This window comes from Nicotiana sylvestris, chromosome 1 (assembly GCF_000393655.2).
Source record: "Nicotiana sylvestris chromosome 1, ASM39365v2, whole genome shotgun sequence".
Lineage (NCBI taxonomy): Eukaryota > Viridiplantae > Streptophyta > Magnoliopsida > Solanales > Solanaceae > Nicotiana > Nicotiana sylvestris.
Window position 1 is genome coordinate 50829965 of NC_091057.1, and position 20558 is coordinate 50850522.

The 20558-nt window shown below is 37.6% G+C and overlaps 1 protein-coding gene across 1 annotated transcript; it reads right to left on the reverse strand.

Moving 5' to 3' along the window:
• Positions 1–1611: 1611 nt before the first annotated feature.
• On the reverse strand, positions 1612–2695 carry LOC138870058 (uncharacterized). The gene is made up of 2 exons (XM_070147591.1): positions 2275–2695; positions 1612–2204 (listed from the first exon to the last, which is right to left on the reverse strand). Exons 1-2 carry the CDS (start codon positions 2693–2695, stop codon positions 1612–1614), a joined length of 1014 nt encoding a protein of 337 aa, XP_070003692.1.
• Between the last annotated feature and the right edge of the window lie 17863 nt (positions 2696–20558).

The following is a 20558-nucleotide window of genomic DNA, read 5'->3' on the forward strand; positions in this document are numbered from 1 at the left end:
TGAATTTCAAGACTATACACTGCAGCTAATGCTACTAACATCTGTATGGACGTAATTCTTGTAACTGGAGAGTATGTATCAAAGTAGTCAAGACCTCCTCATTGTCTATACCCTTTGACTACAAGTCTTGCCTTAAATTTATCAATAGTGTCATCATCTTTCATTTTCCTCTTAAAGATCCATTTAGAAGTCAAAGGTTTATTTCCAGGAGGAAGATCAACCAATTCTCATGTATGGTTGTTCAATATGGATTCTATTTAACTATTGACTGCCTCTTTCCAAAATAATGATTCTGAAGAAGACATAGCTTCTTTGAATGTTTGAGGCTCATTCTCCAATAAGAAAGTCACAAAATCTTGTCCGAATGAAGTAGACATTCTTTGACGTTTACTACGTCTTGGATCCTCCCAATTAAATGTACTTTCTTTTGTTTCTTCCTGAGGTCGTTTAGATCTTTCACCAATCGACTCATATTCCTTTTTATACGGATATATATTTTCAAAGAACTCAGCACTATCTGATTCTATAACTGTACTATTATAAATGTCGGGATTTTCTAATTTATGAACCAGAAATTGATATGCTTTATTATTGGTCGCATATCCTATAAAAACACAATCAACGGTTTTCGGTCCTATTTTTATCCTTTTAGGTTTAGGAACTTGTACTTTTGCCAAAAACCCCCCACACTTTAAAATAATTCAAGTTGGGCTTCCTTCCTTTCCATTTTTCATAATGAATGGATTGTGTTTTGCTATGGGGTAATTGATTTCATATTCGGTTAGCCGTAAGAATGGCTTCCCCCCACAAGTTTTGTGGCAAACCAGAACATATCAATAATGTGTTCATCATCTCCTTTAATGAATGATTATTTCTTTCTGCAATCCCATTGGATTGGGGCGTGTAAGGGGCCGTTGTTTGATGAATAATTCCATATTCTAAACATATTTGTTCAAAAGGAGATTCATATTCACCGCCCCTATCACTTCTTATCATTTTGATTTTCTTGTTAAGTTGCGTTTCAACTTCATTTTTGTATTGCTTGAATGCACCTATTGCTTCATCTTTACTATTAAGTAAGTAAACATAGCAATATTGAGTACTATCGTCAATAAAAGTTATGAAATACTTCTTTCCACCACGAGATGGTATTGACTTCATATCGCAAATATCTGTGTGAATTAAGTCTAAAGGATTTTAATTACTTTCAACTGACTTATAAGGATGTTTAACATACTTAGATTCTACACAGATTTGACATTTTGATTTGTCATATCAATTTTGGCAATACTTCCAAGTTAATCATTTTTCGCAAATTTTTATAATTGACATGACCCAAACGTATATGCCATAATTCATTTGACTCAAGTAAGTAAGACGAAGTTGAAATTTTATTATTATTCTCAACAACCATTATATTCAGCTTAAAAAGGCTCTCAGTGAGGTAATCTTTTCCTACAAATATTTCGTTCTTACTTATTACAACCTTATCAGATACAAAAACACATTTAAAACCATCATTAACAAGAAGTCCAGCAGAGACTAAATTTTTCCTAATCTCTGGAACATGAAGGACGTTGTTCAAAGTCACCACCTTTCCAGAAGTCATCTTCAGAAAGAACTTCCCACATCCTTCAATCTTGGTGGTTGTAGCATTTCCCATAGAAAGAGTCTCTCGGGTCCAATAGGAGCATATGTTGCAAAGGCTTCCCAAACAGCACAAACATGACGAGTGGCTCCAGAATCAATCCACCACTCCTTAGGATTTCCCACCAACTTGCATTCAGAAAGCATAGCACACAAGTCATCAATATCTTCATGCTTTTCAATCATGTTTGCTTGACCCTTCTTTTTGTGTTTCTTCAGAGCACAGCACTCCGTAGATTTGTGCGCAGCTTTTCCACAGTTGTAGCAATTTCCATTGAACCGCTTCTTGCTTGGGTTGCTTTTCAGTCCAGAAGCCTGCTTCCTCTTTCTCTTATTTTGAGAAGTATCCTCAATAATGTTTCCTCCCATTATTGTTGAGTTTCCAAGGCCTCTCTTTTCAGCAACTTTGTTGTCCTCTTCTATTCTCAACCGAAAAATGAGATCTTCAAGGGACATCTCCTTGCATTTGTGTTTCAAGTAGTTTTTGAAGTCCTTCCACAAAGGAGACAACTTTTCAATCATCGCTGCTACTTGGAATACTTCATTGATGACAAGACCTTCAGCAAGGAGATCGTAAATAATCACTTGCAATTCTTGGACTTGGGTAATAACAGACTTGTTATCTACTATTTTGTAGTCCAAAAACTTGGCGGTAACGAATTTCTTCAACATATTTAGTTTTGTATTTATTTTCAAGCACAATCCACAATTCTTTTGACGTCTTCATGCCACTGTAGACATTATACAAATCGTCCTCCAGCCCGCTAAGAAAATAATTCTTGCACAGAAAATCAGAATGATTCCACGCCTCAATCACGATAAAGCGTTCATTCTCTGGAGTTTCATCGGGAAGAACAGGAACATCTTCGTTGATGAACTTCTGCAGACTTAAAGTAGTCAAGTAGAAGAACATCTTTTGCTGCCACTGCTTGAAATCCAACCCGAAATATTTTTCGCATTTCTCCGTCGGTGCCAGCGCCGGTGTTCGTCTTGCTGATACATTGGCAATCACCATTGGAACAGCATGGTTCCCGTTATCATTAGTCATTTTTGTAAAAGAATGACACAAACGAATGTTAAAATCATGTAGATTTTAATCTCCAACGGAGTAAAAAACTATAAAGGTTCTAAACTCCAAAATAGTGAATATAATAAAAATACAGAATACAAATTTAATTCCTTAAGCTTGTTAGTAAACCGTATTTGTAAAATAATTCTAGAGAAAATAAAATAACATAAACAGAAATATAAACGAAACAAAAGTTAATTCGAGCCCACTAAATTCATAATGTTTCCTTAAAGAATTTAATCCCCTCCTAGTACCCAAGGTTATGGATTATTTCCTCCCAAGATAGAATGAATTACACACTAGTGTAGTGGTACTTCAAACCCCAGTGTTTCAGCGAACACAAAGTTCGGTAGCAAACGACACTTACTATTACTTTCTTTAAAGTTAAAACAATGCAGAAGAAGAAAGAGAAACTCAGAAAATCGTATGGAAATTCTGAGAGAATGGACTTGTATTTATAGTCAATGTTGGGATGAAATCTGAAGAGGTGCAACTCTTCAGAATGGCTATTTATGCAAAACGGCCACAACATAAATACCATAACATAAATGGCTATTTGCTCAACAATAAAGAGGGAAATTTGAAGAGGGTAGTTAGTTTTTTGTTACCAAAACAGAAAATGGAAAAATGGAAACGGTTGGATTTTAATATTAATATTCTTGAATTTAATATTAATATTGTGTTATTAAAATGGATATTTAATAACATTTCTGTTAATATTTACTATTAACAAATAAATTTGGTCCAATAAATTAATCAATCAAACATTTGACCAAATACGAAGCCGAAGCCGAGCGACGACGACGGAGCGAGGCTTGCCTTCTTATCAACTCTTTAAGATCTAGAAGAAGAGCAATTGCTTATATACGCATTAAAAAAACCTCTTCCTCTTTCAATATGGGACAATGTTCCTTCATCAAGGAGGGAAACGTAAAATTTCACTTAAAATTTTCATTTCCCTCCATTTTCCATTCACCCTCTTTTAAGCATTTAATATACTCAAAACCCCAACAAACTCAACGTATTTACAGATCGAGCCTCTTAGGTCGTAGATAAGTAGTTGAGACTTTCTTCAAACCAGGCATTGAAACTTGTTGCTGCTCTTTTGCTCTATTTTCCCTCTATTTGTCACGACCCTAAACCTGGTCGTGATGGCGCCTCTCGTGAAGACAAGGCTATCTGACATACTCCCAATTCATTTTAAGCAATTAAATAATACAAATTACGTCTTTAACATAATAATAATCCCAAAATAAGGTGAAATAGTACAATTGCGGAATGGACATAGCCCGACATCGGGGTATCACCAGTCATGAGCATCTACTATCCGAATAAGGATAAGAAAAGTCTACATAGTCTATTACAGAACTAAAACAGAGTAAATAAGATAGGGGGAGAAGCATTGGGTTGCGGACGCCGAGCAGCTACCTAGTGAATCTCCGAATCCGCTTGAGCTGGAAGAAGTCAACACTCGCTAGCGGGACCCGAAGTGCCTGAATCTGCACACAGGGTGCATGGAGTAAAGTGAGTACTCCAACTCAGTGAGTAATAATAATAAATAGAGACTGAGCGATAAGAAAATCACGTAAAAGCACATCAACATGCTATAAATAAGCAGTACAAAACCAGTAAAAACAATGAAACAGTGAAAGCATGTAAAAACACTTAGTTGAGAAGAAGCTTCTTTAAAACACTTTTTTAACAGTTAAACAATTAAATGAAAAGCAGCTAGAGCAGATAAACACATAAAAATCCTCCCCTCAGGCACAATGTCAACAAAATCCGTCCCTCGGGCAATATCATGGAACAACACCAGCCCATCGGGCTATATCTCATATCACAATGGGTACCCACGCTCATTGGGGGTGTACAGACTCCGGGAGGGGCCCCTTACGGCCCAAGCGCAATATCAAGCCATCTCGTGGCATAATCAATAGGCTCTTGGCCTCATATCAACAAGCCACCTCCTGGCGTACAATCTCAGGCCCTCGACCTCATAATCATAATATAGGCCCTCGGTCTTACTCAGTCAGAATCTCATAAGCCACTCGGGTAACGATAAAACATGATGCTCAGCTCAAATTATCGTTTAGGATATTATTTAATGTTTTAAAAGTAGAGTAAACATGGCTGAGTTATGAAAACAGTAGAATATAGCATGACTGAGTACAAGTATAAAATCAAAACAGTGAGAAAATATCAGTAAAAATTCACTAAGGGTTCAAATAGTTGGCACGAGGCCCAAATATGGTATTCAACCCAAAACATGATGATAGCAATAGTTTTCAATCAAATACGCGGTAAAACAGTCATTCGGGGTGGACTAAGTCACAACCCTTAACGATGCATGACCCCACGCTCGTCATCTGGCGTGTGCGTCACCTCAATATAGCACAACGATGTGTAATCCGAGGTTTCATGCCCTCAGGAGAACATTTACAATCATTACTCACATCTATCCGGTCCAATCTCTATCCCACGATACCTAATCGACCTCCGGATGCTTCAAATCTAACCAAAATCAGTGCAAAACCATCAAAATATGCTAAGGGAACAAAGCTCACTTGAAAGAAATCAAATTACAACACGAGTCCCGAAATTGGCCAAACCCGACCCCCGGGCACACGTCTCGAATTCCGATAAAAATTACATCAATAGACTCCTTATCACTCCCCGAGTTCATTCATATCAAAAGCATCAAAATCCAACCACAAACGACCCCTCAAATCTCATATTTTAGGTCTCCAATTACAAGCCTAATTCTTCAATATTAGGTTTAAATTTCATGATTAATTAGGTAGAATCCAAATTAAAATCGAGTATTAAGTCCATAAATCTTACCTCCAAGTGTTCCCCCCTTGAATCCCTCTTCAATCCTCTTCAAAAAGCTTCAAAATCGCCCAAAAATGGTGAAAGTTAGCCCCAAAATCGCGGGCAATAGCTATTTAAACATTCTGCCCAGGCATTAAAAATCTTCTTCGCGAATGCGGTCAAAGCCTCGCATTCACGAAGCACAAACTGACATTGACCACATTTCCTCCTTCGTGAATGCGTCTGACCTCTCGTGAAAGCGATGCTTCCTGACTCCACCCTTCGCGAACGCGGCTCCCCTTCTCACAAACGCGTAGCTCAGTGGCCCAGCCCTTCGTGAACGCAAAGGCCAAATCTTCAGCCTCACATGCTAACCCTTCGCGAACGCGAGGCTCCACTCGCGAACCTGAAAGCCAATTGTCTGCAACACTTCAGCATATTTTCTACAACTTTCAACAACTTAAAATGGTCCGTTTAACCACCCGAAACTCACCCGAGGCCCCCGGGACCTCAACCAAATATGCCAACATATCCCATAACATCATTCAAACTTGTTCCAATCTTTGTAACGTTCAAAACAACATCAAAACACCAAATTCGCATTGGATTCAAGCCTAAGAGTTCCAAAATCTTCTAAATTACGCTTTTGATCAAATAGTCTACCAAACCACGTCTGAATGACTTGAAATTTTGCACACATATCCCAAATGACACAACAGAACTACTGCAACTCCCGAAATTCCATTCCGACCCCTATATCAAAATCTCACCTATCAACCGGAAAACGCCAAAATTCCAATTTCGCCAATTCAAGCCTAAATCTACTCCGGACCTCCAAAATACATTCCGATCGCGCTCCTAAGTCCCAAATCACCTCTCAAAACTATCCGAACCATCGAAACTCACATCCGAGCCCTTTAGCACATAAGTCAATATCCAGTTGACTTTTCCAACTTAAGCTTCCTCAAAAGAGACTAAGTGTCTCAAACCTTACCAAACCCTCTCCGAACCCGAGTCAACCAACCCGATCACACATAGAACCGATAACCAAAGCAATAAGAAGCAGAAATAGGGAAAACGGAATGGTAACTCATGAAACGATCGGGCCGGTCGTTACACTCCTTCTCCTTGTTTCTTCTTTGAACCTCAGCCTGGACCATCCGCAACTTTTCCATTTCTTCCTCCATGGCAGTTTTCTCTTCTTTCTCTTTCTTTTTATAATGTTCCTGCATTGATGTATCAGAATCTTTCACGGAGAAAAACATTGGGCCCAACTCTGCCAACCAGTGAGGCTCCACAGCTGTCACACACTGCATGTACTCTTTTGTCGTCAAGATCAGCTCATGATACCACGTGATCAGGAGTGTAACCCAATCCATAGAGAGCACTAGTGGGATGCAAGTTACAAGGCATCCCAATCCTGCAATTAACGTAATCCCCAACTCCCTTCAGTCTAGCTGCATTGTGGAAGTATGCAGAACAAATGGCTTTCCTTGCAACATCCAAATCAGGACCACAGGAGGTGAGCGGAATTTTAAGTGTCTTGAGGATGTCCAGAAATTAGGATCTTACTTCCCTAGCCTTGCGCAGACCTTTGACCTGTAAAAAGTGGTCGTTACACCAGTCTCCCCTATATTGATTAGCTTTTCAAAATTTTAAAATAGCAATGTGTCTTTTTATTTTACAAGTCTCCTATCTATTTCACTAATAAAAATCAGGGGATTTTCCTCTAAGGCTTTCCGACCGAATTTGGTCGGAAATAAAAGTATTTGGCTGCAAAAGTCAAAACAAATTGTCGGACAGTAAATAAAATAAAATTTCCGACCGAATTCGGTCGGAAATTGGTCAAATATTTGGTCATACTTGTATATAATGTACAAAAACAATTATTTATTTAAAATTTACCAAATTTCCGACAGAATTCGGTTGGAAATTGGTCAAATATTTGGTCATACTTGTATGTAATGTACAAAAATAATTATTTATTAAACAAATTCCAAATTTTCAAAAATATATCAAATATTCGGTCATACTTGTATATAATATACAAAAATAATTATTTATTAAAGTTTTTCCAACTTTCCGACCAATTTCGGTCGGAAATTGGTCAAATATTTGGTCATACGTGTACATAATGTACAAAAATAATTATTTATTAAAAGATTTCCAAATTTCCAACCGAATTCGGTCGGAAAGTTTGAAATAATTATTTCGTCTGAGACAAAAATTATATATATTTAATTAACCAATTGAAATAAATTATAATTAAATATTTTCGACGGAGTTCGGACGGAAAAATGATTTTAAAATATAAATTTAATAATATTTGTGTGTGTAAATAATAAATAGCTTTTAAATAAATAATATTTAATACTTATTTGGTATATATATATTTTGTGTGTGTGTATTTTAAAATTACTTTTATATGGACACTATGTCCTATATCTATGTATGTGTTGTACATATATATATTTATCTATAGTTCTATAAGATATAATAATATATTAATACTTAAATTGTAGCAACAACAACAGTTACATGTGTTATAGTAAGATTTAATCGAATATAGCTTATATATATTCTATACTATATATATATATATATATATATCTTAATATATCTAATTTTATATCGAATATAGTTTATATACTATAAACTAAAAGGCTATATATATGAAATTAAGATTTGAACATTTTTTTTAAAATTTGAGTTTAAAGTGGCTAATTTTGAAAAATGATAATAAAGAAGGAAAAGGGCTGCTAAGCTAAATCGAATTGGGCCATTGTTTCAAGCCTAATTTTGGCCACATTTTCGCCCCCGATCCGGTCCAAACCCTTAACTTCTGAGACCACGCAATGACGTAGTATCACCCTAATACTACGTCATTTTCCCTTCCCATCTCATTAGAAATCCCCTTCCCCTTAACCCTAAAAAAAAATCGGACCCTAGCGTCGTTCCCCCCCTCCCTCCTCACCTCTCACTCAGCAGAGAGGAGACGGACGCCCCCATTTCAAAACCCGAGCACCCCTAATTCCCATCTTCTCGATCAGATAAAGAAGACCCCTCCCCCATAAAAAACCTAGTCGCCAGAAGAGATGGATGCCCCCATTTCAAAACTCGAGCACTCCTCAGTCTTGTGTATTTGCAACCTTTTCTTTATGTGTGAAATGAGTGTGTACTTTCGGTGAAACTTTATGTCATGAAGAGAGTTAATATTTGTATCTAAGCTAGCAATTCTGGTCATGGGGCTTTAATCAACAATTGGGCCTGGACGCAGCCCAACTTGAAGACTACATACGAGTAACAGCCCAATCGCTTATAGTAGTCCATGAAGAGTTAATTAGTTAATTTCTGTTTTCCCTAAAAGAGCCAGCTGTGGCCTATAGAATATTCTAGAAATATCTAGGTGTCCAAGTATTGTAGGTTTGTCAGAGAGGGGTCCATTTTACCATTTTGGGAATGGATATATCAGTACTAGAATCTGTAAGAGGATTTTAGCCTGGATAATGAAAGTTTATCTTTTCTTTTGATTTCTTTATTTGTTTTCTTAATCCAAAATATCCAAAAAATATCAACGTTGTTACAATTTGGTATCAGAGTCGTGATCTTGGCATCGTAATGGTAGATCCTGAGAGAAATCCTTCTGTTGAAGAAGGTTTGCAGCATCATCAAAACGGGTAGAAGAGATGGTAGGAAAAATGGTGGTTGGGAACCATGCTAAACCTTCTCAGATCCCTAATCAATCAGCTGCCCTGTTTCAAACTATAACTAGCACAACGGCTGGACCATCGGCGACCGTCGGAGTTCTTCGAGCTCACACACCTGCCTACTCGTTCGTATCAAGGAACTGCAGCGATACGAGAATTGTTGATGTCACCCACAGCTTTGTGTGGAAATCCCCGATAACGACTTTTGCTCATTCTGAACCTCCAATTTTAACACCCCTTAAACCCTCAACTATGGCCTTTACACCACCCAGATCTATTCTTGTTTCATCAACCCCAAATGTTACTCATACAGGTAACCAGCCTACCACATATTTTACCACACTGTCATACCAACCAGCCATTCATTTTGGCTCTATTAACCCCTTATCCTTGGGTTGGGCCTCTGCTTCTCACCCTGGGCCAGCCCATCACAACAACACTTCCAGATTACCCAAAGCAAAGTTATCCTTCCCAGAGTTTGATGAGCACAACCCAACTAGTTGGGTCATTCATTGCCAAAATGTTTTTGATCAATACCAGGTTACGGAGGATGAACGAATGACTTATGTTGCAATTCATTTTAGAAATTTTGTGGATAACTGGTTTCGAAGTTATATGGCTGGCAAGAAGGGTAACGTTACATGGGCTAGTTTTTGTGAGGATGTTTGCCTAAGGTTTGGTAATACTAAACCTATGCAGGTGGTGTTACAATTTAACTGATTGGACCAGACTATTGATGTTAAAAGTTACATTCGTAAGTTTGAGGAACTCCGTTGCTTAGTATCCTTGGTGAACCCATCCCTTAAGGAACCTTATTTTGTGACTTGTTTTATTGGAGGTTTGAAACTAGATATTCAACCATTAGTGCAATGGGCAAATCCTCAATCGTTATTAGAGGTTTACCAGTGCGCTAAATTGCATGAGCAGTCGTTCAACTTCCTCTACAAACAATTATCCCAGTTCTCCCATAAATTTACCTATACCACCAACAAGCCTCTTTTTTCTGTACCACCAGCCCAATCCCACCAACAATCTCGAATGGCCCAAGTTGTCAAAACAAAAGCAACCACTGATAAAAACTTATCCTTTGAAGAATGCAAAGAAAGGAATTTATGTTACAAATGCTACTACAAATATGCCCCAGGTCACCAATGCAAGCCCAAAATGCTCCATGCAATGGAAAGGGAGGAATTTTGTGATACTCAAGAGGAGCTCATTGAGCCAGTGCAAGATGTTGGACCAGAAGCCCAAAACCAAGGGGAATTGTCATTGATGGTTTTATTGGGCCACAGTAAATCACCATCAACCATTAAAATCATTGGTTGGGCCAAGAAACAGAGGTTTTTAGTGCTAATTGAATGTGGGTCCACCATAGCTTCGTGGACCCACGCGTCGCTAAATTACTCTCAGCTAAGGTGGAAAATTTGCCTAAACCAATGAGAGTGAAGGAGCTAATGGTCAGTTCATTCTAAGCACTCAAATTTGTCACAATTTTAAGTGGCAAATGCAAGAGGTCGAATTTATGTTTGATCTTCGTTTGCTTGAGATTGATGGTTGTGATTTAGTGTTGGGCATGGACTGGATTGATTCAGTAGCTCTAATTATGTTAAATACCAAACCCTTAGGAATTTCATTCATCAGAGATTCCCAAGTGATTCACCTGCTCAGTGATACCAATCCAGACAAATTAAAGACATTGGAAGCCAAGGAAATGTGGAACCTACTGCATAAAGGTCAATGCAATTATGTGGCGCAATTAATGATGGTAGAGGCCAAGGGTATTGACAAGCCCATTCCAGAAGAAATATAAATTTTATTGGACCGCTATCCAGAATTGTTCAAAGAGCCCACTGAACTTTCTTCAGCTCGTGAATGTGATCACTCCATTGAACTAATCCCTGGATCCAACCCATTCAATCTCAGACCTTATCGCTACTCTTTTGAGCAAAAAAATGCGATAGAAGAGATTGTGGCAGAAATGCTTAAGGCTCAAACAGTAACCACCAGTGTTTCCCCATTTGCTTCTCCAGTTCTACTGGTAAAAAAGAAAGACTCTAGTTGGAGGTTATGCATGGATTATCGAAGGTTAAACGAGATCACAGTAAAAAATATATCCTATACCAGTGGTGTAAGACTTGTTGGACGAGTTATATGGTGCCCAATATTTTTTTAAGCTAGACTTGAGGTCCGGCTACCATCAAATTAGGATGAAAGAAAGTGATGTGCCAAAAACGACTTTTCGAACTCATCATGGGCTATGGGAATTTAAGGTGATGCCATTTGGGCTCACTAATGCACCAGCCACATTCCAAGCCCTGATGCATCACATTTTTGGACCCTATCTCAGGAAGTTCGTGCTAGTCTTTTTTTGATAATATTCATATTTACAGTGCTGACCTAAAGGAACATGTAACTCATTTGGAAATTGTTTTTGATCTGTTGAGATCTAACAAATTGCTAGCCAAGAAATCCAAGTGTAGTTTTGCTCAATCAAAGGTGGAATATCTTGGTCACATTATCAGTGCTAGAGGGGTTAGCACCGATGAGAACAAAGTGGAAGCTATGCTACAGTGGCCTTAACCAAAAACCATCAAAGAATTAAGAGGATTTTTAGGCCTTACCGGTTATTATCGCAGGTTCATAAAAGACTTTGCTTTGATCAGTAAACCATTAACTAATTTGCTCAAAAAGGGAAATTTTGTTTGGAATGAAGAGGCTACTCTAGCTTTTGAAAATCTAAAGCTGGCTATGATAAAGGCACCAGTGCTGGCCTTACCTAACTTTTCTATTCCATTCGTGGTGGAAGTAGATGCAAGTGGAAAAGGAGTGGGAGTTGTTCTTACTCAAAATGACAAACGAATCGCTTATTTAAGCCAAGCATTGAGTGCTAGGTACTTGGGCCTTTCAACTTATGAAAAAGAGTTAATTGCCCTACTTATTGTTGTGGATAAGTGGCGTCATTATTTACAACCAAGCCATTTTATCATTAAGACTGACCATTTCAGTTTAAAATTTATGAAGGAACAAAGGATCACCACTTCACTCCAACACAAGGGAGTTACCAAGCTTATGGGTCTAAGTTATGAGATACAATATAAAAAAGGAGTTGAGAATATTGCAGTTGATGCCTTGTCAAGAAACTTTGAAGAAGCAGACTGTTGTGGACTCTCAGTTGTACAACCTAAATGGGCCACAGAGATCATGGAAAGCTACAATGATGACAAAAAGGTGCATGAGTTAGTTGCACAACTGTGCTTAGACCCTAACAGTCACCCAGACATCCAATTCCAACAAGGGATATTGAGACATCAAGGTCAAATTTGGGTGGGCAGCAATGGTCAGCTAAGATCGAATCTAATTTCTGAACTTCACCCATCACCATTAGGAGGTCATTCAGGAGTGCACGCAACACAGCAAATGATAAGACAGTTGTTTTACTGGCCTAGCTTGTTACAAGATGTCAAGAATTTTGTGAAAGAATGTGAAATGTGCCAGAGGTGCAAGGGAGAAAATACACCATATCTGGGACTATTGCAGCCCATTCCAATTCCCAACAGAGCATGGGAACACTTGGCCATAGACTTCATCAGTGGCCTGCCCAAATCGAAAGGAAGAGATTCAATCCTTGTGGTAATCGACAGATACACCAAATTTGCACAATTTTTTGCACTCACACACCCCTATGATGCCACCATCATTTCACAAGTTTTTCTAAACAATGTGTGCAAGTTACACGAGCTTCCTAGTTCATATGTGTCTGATAGAGACCCTATTTTCCTAAGTACTTTTTGGAGAGAGCTATTCAAAAGTTTACAAGTCCAATTAAAGCCCAGCACTGCATATCATCCTCAAACAGATGGGCAATCAGAAAAGCTCAACAAATGTGTGGAAGCCTACCTCAGGTGCATGACTGGCCATAAACCATCAGAGTGGAGCAAGTGGCTTTCTTTAGCTGAATTCTGGTATAACTCCAATTTTCAATCAGCAATTGGCATGACGCCCTTCAAGGCCTTGTATGGTTATGAACCTCCACAACCCTCTTTTGAATTAATAGCACAGTCCAAATCAGTGGAGGTTGATCAGATGCTCAGAGACAGGCAGTTGATGAGTAAAGTTCTTCATGATAACCTCACAAAAGCACAAAATCGTATGAAACACTATGCAGATGCTAAAAGAAGGAAAGAAAATTTCGAAATTTGTGATTGGGTGTTCTTACAGTTACAACCTTATTGTCAAACCTCCGGGGCAGTAAGGAGAAACCTAAAACTATCAGCTCGATTCTTTGGGTCATACGAAGTAATTCGCAAAATTGGCACAGTTGCTTATGAGTTCCGACCGCCCGCTGGTTCAAAAATACACCCCATTTTCCATGTGTCACAACTTAAGAAGAAGGTCGGAGATAAGGTAATTGCATCTCATGATCCTCCATACTGCACTTCTGAGGGGTAGACTTTGACTGAACCCATGGCCATTTTAGAAAGGCGAATGATGAAAAAAGAAAACAAAGCTGCAACACAGGTCTTGGTTCAATGGGCCAATTTGTCCCCTGATGAAGCTACTTGGGAAGACTGGGAATTTGTGAAATCTCAGTTTCCTAATTTTGAACCTTGATTCGTTATCAAGGTTCTTAAGGGGAGTGGAATGTCATGAAGAGATTTAATATTAGTGTCTGAAGCTAGCAATTCTGGTCATGGGGCTTTAATCAACTATTGGGCCTGGACGCAGCCAACTTGAAAACTACATACGAGTAACAGCCCAATCGCTTATAGTAGTCCATGAGAATTAATTAGTTGATTTCTATTTTCCCTAAAAGAGCCAGTTGTGGCCTATAGAATATTCTAGAAATAGCTAGGTGTCCAAGTATTGTAGGTTTGTCAGAGAGGGGTCCATGGAATGGATATATCACTACTAGGATCTGTAAGAGGATTTTAGCCTGGATAATGAAATTTTATCTTTTCCTTTGATTTCTTTATTTGTTTTCTTAATCCAAAATATCCAAAAAATATCAAAACTGTTACACTTTAGTTCTTAGTAGTTGGGTGCTAAATTGGTGAACATTTGCATCTAAACAATTTCTCACTTGTAGGGTGAAGCTCTTGGATCTTTGTCTGAGATTGATGACCTTAGTAGCACATTTTCAAAGGTAATTCTTTTAAAGTTGTTTGGTCCAATTTGAACATTATTTTTATTAATCGTGTGTTATATCTTTGTGAAGAATGACTGAAATAATTTAGTTTCCACGGTTTCCATGATTGTTCCAAGCTCAAAAATATGAACTAGAGGTCCACAGTTCCTCTTTAATTTTTGGACCCTGTTCTCTAGAATGTTCAAGCTTCACTGGATTGTTAGTGCTTCCTTTGGTCTACATTGCCATCTGACTAGGAAGTAGGACCTCACAATCTTCTGCTAATTTTTATTATCTTACTTGACCACCTTCTTTCGCAGTTGAACAAGGATGATGGTGGTGCCATAAATCCAGGATTTATTGGTGACAGGAAATACAGAGAGAGTGAGTATACCATATGGATATCTTTTGGGATTACGTCTAGCTTATATTCAATTACCATATGGATGTCTTTTGGGATTACTTCTCGCTTATATTCAACTTTCTTGTTATAAAAGCTTTATAAATTTGAAAGCAATGTCCACAGGTCATACTATTCCTATTTCTTTCTGGACAAGTGTTTGGTTGGTTCTTTACTCATTGGAGCCTTTACAAAGGAAATAGATGCGCTAAATAGTCAGAAAGTGTGATATGCATAAGAATACTCATATTGATTCGACTTAAGCTTAACTTGCCTAGATGCTTTTCTTTAAGAGGTTCTCGGACATTACCTTGGTTTGTTAATTATTGATACTCCTTTTAAGTATTTGTGGGATTTTGCCTTGTGATGTTAAGGATTGCTGCTTTTCAGTTCCATTAAGCAGCATATGATGAGAACTTTGACTGGGAACTAGAGTTTTTTGTTTGGTGATGTGTTTAGAAAGAAACTTGGTGACTTCTCTAATTCACATACATTATTTGGCTATCACATATAGGTCAACATATGAGTTTTTTGCTTTTACCTTTCTCGGTAGAGATCGAGTCTGTATTTCTCTTACCAATATAAAGTTTGCCCTTGAGATAATCTTGCTTGATTTAATTCATTTTTTGTTAATTAGTTAAGTGAAGGTATATTTTTGTAACACGATGAATTTTTCAGGCTCATCTGCTGTTAAGTGGGCACAAGATGCAGATTTTCATAATTGGATTGGTCGGAATGCTCTTGATGGTGAAAGCAATGATAACAAAAGATGGCCATCGCAGCCGTACTCTTCTGCTGCACAATAATTCTCATGAAAGCCGACACACTGCTTTAGTTGAGTCCATTATCTTATCTGCAATGTGATAGCAGACACAAGATAGAAAAAATCAATTCAACTCTTGTCAAGCATTGGGGTCATAAGCATATAATTACTTGGTAATTACTACAATTGAGCCTATTCTTTTACTCATGAAAATGCTTCACAAAGTTTATTCTTGCTTTATATCTTCTACCAAAAGGATTCTGGTAAATTTTTAAACTTTTCATGTTTAGGGACATAAGCAGAAACATGAACAAGTGATATAATCTCTAACTGTGAGTTTTCCCGGAAAGATGCTAAAGTTCTCTGCTAATTTCTTAAGTACAGCATAGTAAAAATTGACCTATTAGCTTTAGTTATATGTGTTTTTGCTTTGATTCATCACTCGAAATTGCAACAACAAAGTATATGTCTTATTCTTTTTAAACGTTTTGAATTATTGTCCTATTAATTTATCAATTTCTCATTACATTTTGCACTGAACCATGTTTATTCCTTATTCAACTTAATAACGAATCTCCTACTAGGAGAGAGTTTTTTATATGTACTGTTGGAAGTTAGTCTCGTATAGTTCAACATTATTGTCGTGACTCTTAATCTGATTGATTGCATTGTTTTATTGGTAGACTTCTTAATGAAGAAGTCACCGCAAATGTGACTGAAGTGAGCTCGAAGTTGTTGGGTGCCACTCCACTTTGTCCGTTGCTTAGGGCAATGAGTTATGAATGAATTGGTTGAGAGAAGTGCTGATATTAGTACACAAACTAACGATGCTGGGCAAGTATACATGTATTAAACTTACCCTTCAGTGCATCAAAATGGCAAGATACTCTAATATGCTTTATGGAAGTAAATAGTATAAAACTTTTGTATGATATATGAAAGTATCTTCTAGGTATTAATTTCTATGAATCTTGTTATTTTTGTTCTTGTTGTTGTTCTTGTTGTTGTTATTGTTATTGTTATTGGTATTGTTATTGGTTGAATGAAAGCAATGCAATGCTGCCATTTTAGGATGAGATTTGTTGTTAAAAATCTCTCTTTTTTTCCTAGAAATTCAAAATTTCCGATCGAATTCGGTCGGAAATTATGAATTTTATTTATTTTTTAAAATAAATTAACAATTTACAAATAATTATTTAATTAAATAAAATTATTATTTTTAAAAATTTTCGATCGAATTCGGTCGGAAAATGAAAATTAAAAAAATATTTAATAATTTTCGACCAGTTTCAGTCAGAAATTTGAAAATTAAAAAATATTTAATAATTTCCGACCGATTTCGGTCGGAAAATAAAGTTTGATAGTCAGTCAACGTGTTGAAGTTTTCGACCGTTTTCGATCGGAAATTTCCAACCAATTGCGGTCGGTACACGTTTGCGACCATCATTTTCTCGTCCAATTAAAATCGGTCGGAATTTGGTCGGAAATTGCGGCGAAAATCGAAATCACCTGATTTCTAGTAGTGTTTCCAAGTGGCTTTTTGCATGAAGTCTTGTGGCCAAATACTCTTACATAATTGGTACATGGCAAGAGTTTTTACATGTAGCATTTTTTTAAAAAATTGCTTGACAAATGGCCTTGCTAAGCCAAATGTCATTTTGCATGGGATGTGTTGTCATCTTGCATAAAGCAAATTTGACAAGTAAAACACTTGTCTTGTGTAGAAGCTTTCCTTAGGCGTATATATAGCCATGATTAGGCTATCATTCTTCGATCATCGAACACCAAGAAAAGCTAATCATTAGCAAAAGAAGAAATTCTTCTATCTTCTTTTCCTCCTACGGCCCTCTCCTTCTAATTTCTTCTTCTATAATATTTTAATTGGCATAAAATATTAGTTGCTCTTTCTCTTCTAACTTTGCTGGATTTATTATTTAATTTTGTTGATTTCTGTATCCTCTAAATAAATAGAGATGGGCTTGTTTAATCATGGGAAAATATTTCACATTGCTGAAATAGTTTCTTAGGATAGTGTCTAACCTTACTCAAGTAGTTGGTGTATTTCCGCTCACAGATAATTTTATTACAGTATTATTATTATTTTTCCGTATCATTTCCATACAAACAATCCCTCTTATTCGCATCATCAGTTATTGATGACAGCGGGATCCAGGACAGTAAGCATAATCTTCATAGTCTCTCAAATACAGCAAGTTATGGCACGTAAGATTGTCATGCAGACAGTGACATGAATTTCCAAGTGTAAGCTAAACTTAATCAGCAAGTAAGTTTTCTAAACAATAGAAAGAATCAGCCATTCATGTCGTTACAACTTCCACCGAGTCCCAGTAACATACATGAGTTTGCTAGTTCTAGCACAAACATATAAATGCGAATATATGCCAGAAGAATGATTTAAGACTTTTGTATCTCCATACTTACCAGTTTTTTTTGGCTAATTCCACCTCTTTCTTCTGGAAAGATGCCTCGTCACCAAGGAACACTAAGGAACACTGATGAACCATCCCCCTCAAACACTGTACTACCTTCTTCTCGGTCATATATGTATAACAGAAGTGATTATTTGCTCTATCAAAAATAATAAAATTGATTACTAAGGCCGCAAAATAACACATAGTAAGCACGTATAAACTGCGGAGGGAGGTCATACGACTTGCTTCATAATACTGTAGGTATTATAAATGGAAAGATAATTACCAGGCATGATCAGAATTATACTCCATGTCTAGACACGTACTTTCAGTAATCTCTTGATTTTGATCTTCAGAGGCACCATTGTGTCATCTACTCCATCCTAGAAGGAAGTAAAGCATAGGTAAAAAATTTAAACAATGTCCCTTATTAAACTATTTGACAGCATACAGATGGCCTCATATTTAGCAACATAGTGCCCCCAAGCCCAAAAGAAGGAAGGAAGAAAGATGGAAGTTTGACTACAAAGCACTACCTCGGACAGAGAACATTTTGTAGAAGACATAATCAAATTGGATTTTCCACCATATCTAGAACTTGAAGATCTTGCTGATGACCCAGATGAACTTACCACACTGTCCCACTGTGGGGTCCATCCCATAAATCAAGGAAGAAAATTTCTTCCTTGATTAGCAGCCCATGTTTCTTTCCGCATTTGTCAAATATGGCAAGCGTGCAGGTGAAAAATGTCAAGCGTAGTAGGCGAGGTTCTGCCCATAAAAGGAGAGCTTCGGCTCTCATTTTGTACACCAATCTCAGAGGAAAAATATATCTGAGAGTTAGAAAGAAAGAATGAGGTTTCACAGACAGGGTATAAGAAAATAGTCTGTGAGAAAAATAGAGAGTGAGTGATATTGTAGTGAGGTGGAAATATCAAAAGAGGGTTATTTCTTTTGAGTGTTGTATTGGTCTTTTAAGTATTTTACTCGGATCTATAAAGTATAAAATTCCTTGCTATAGTGATATCAGTTGCTCTTCTTAGGGTCGTGGTTTTTTCCCTTATTCAAAAGGGTTTCCACGTAAAAATCTTGGTGTTGTTGTTACTCTTTTATTCTTGTTAATTACCGTATCTCGGTGCTACGTTATTATTCCGCTTTTATTACCGTAAAATTATTTTTGTAGAGGGTTTATTCCCAACAACTGGTATCAGAACACAGGTTCTGCTCGTTCACTGAAATATTATTCACTATCGGTAGTACTATACTCGGTGAAAAATAAAAATGTCCGGAGTAAAGTGCGAGGCATCAAAATTTAACAGAAATAATGGTTTCTCAACATGGCAAAGAAGGATGAGGGATCTGCTCATCCAACAAGGATTACACAAGGTACTAGATGTTGATGCCAAAAAACTTGATACTATGAAAGTTGAGGATTGGGCTGACTTAGATTAAAGAGCTGCTAGTGCAATCAGGTTGCACTTATCAGATGATGTGGTAAATAACATCATTGATGAAGACACTGCACGTGGAATTTGGACAAGGTTGGAAAGCCTATACATGTCCAAAACGCTGACAAATAAATTGTACCTGAAGAAGCAGTTATACGCCCTACACATGAGTGAAGGTACGAATTTTTTGTCACATTTAAATGTGTTTAACGGACTAATCACACAGCTTGCCAACCTCGGAGTGAAAATCGAGGAAGAAGATAAAGCCATCTTGCTATTGAACTCGTTGCCATCTTCGTACGATAATTTGGCAACAACCATCCTGCACGGTAAGACTACTATTGAGTTGAAAGATGTCACATCGGCTCTTCTACTCAATGAGAAGATGAGAAAGAAGCCTGAAAATCAAGGACAGGCTCTCATCACAGAAGGTAGAGGCAGGAGTTATCAAAGGAGTTCGAACAACTATGGTAGATCCGGAGCTCGTGGGAAGTCAAAGAACCGATCCAAATCAAGAGTCAGAAATTGCTACAACTGTAATCAACCAGGTCACTTCAAAAGAGATTGCCCAAATCCAAGGAAGGGCAAAGGTGAAACCAGTGGCCAGAAGAATGACGACAACACAGCCGCCATGGTGCAAAATAATGATAATGTTGTCCTCTTTATAAATGAGGAAGAGGAATGCATGCACCTGTCAGGTCCAGAGTCGGAATGGGTGGTTGACACAGCGGCATCTCACCATGCCACACCGGTAAGAGATCTTTTTTGCAGATATGTAGCAGGTGATTTCGGCACAGTGAAAATGGGTAACACAAGTTACTCAAAGATTGCGGGGATTGGTGACATTTGTATCAAGACAAATGTCGGATGCACATTGGTTCTAAAGGATGTGCGGCATGTACCTGATTTGCGGATGAACTTGATCTCGGGAATTGCTTTAGACCGAGATGGATACGAGAGTTATTTTGCAAATCAAAAGTGGAGACTCACTAAGGGATCATTGGTGATTGCAAAGGGAGTTGCTCGTGGCACGTTGTATAGGACAAATGCAGAAATATGCCAAGGTGAATTGAACGTGGCACAAGATGAGATTTCTGCAGATTTGTAGCACAAAAGAATGGGTCATATGAGCGAAAAGGGATTGCAGATTCTTGCC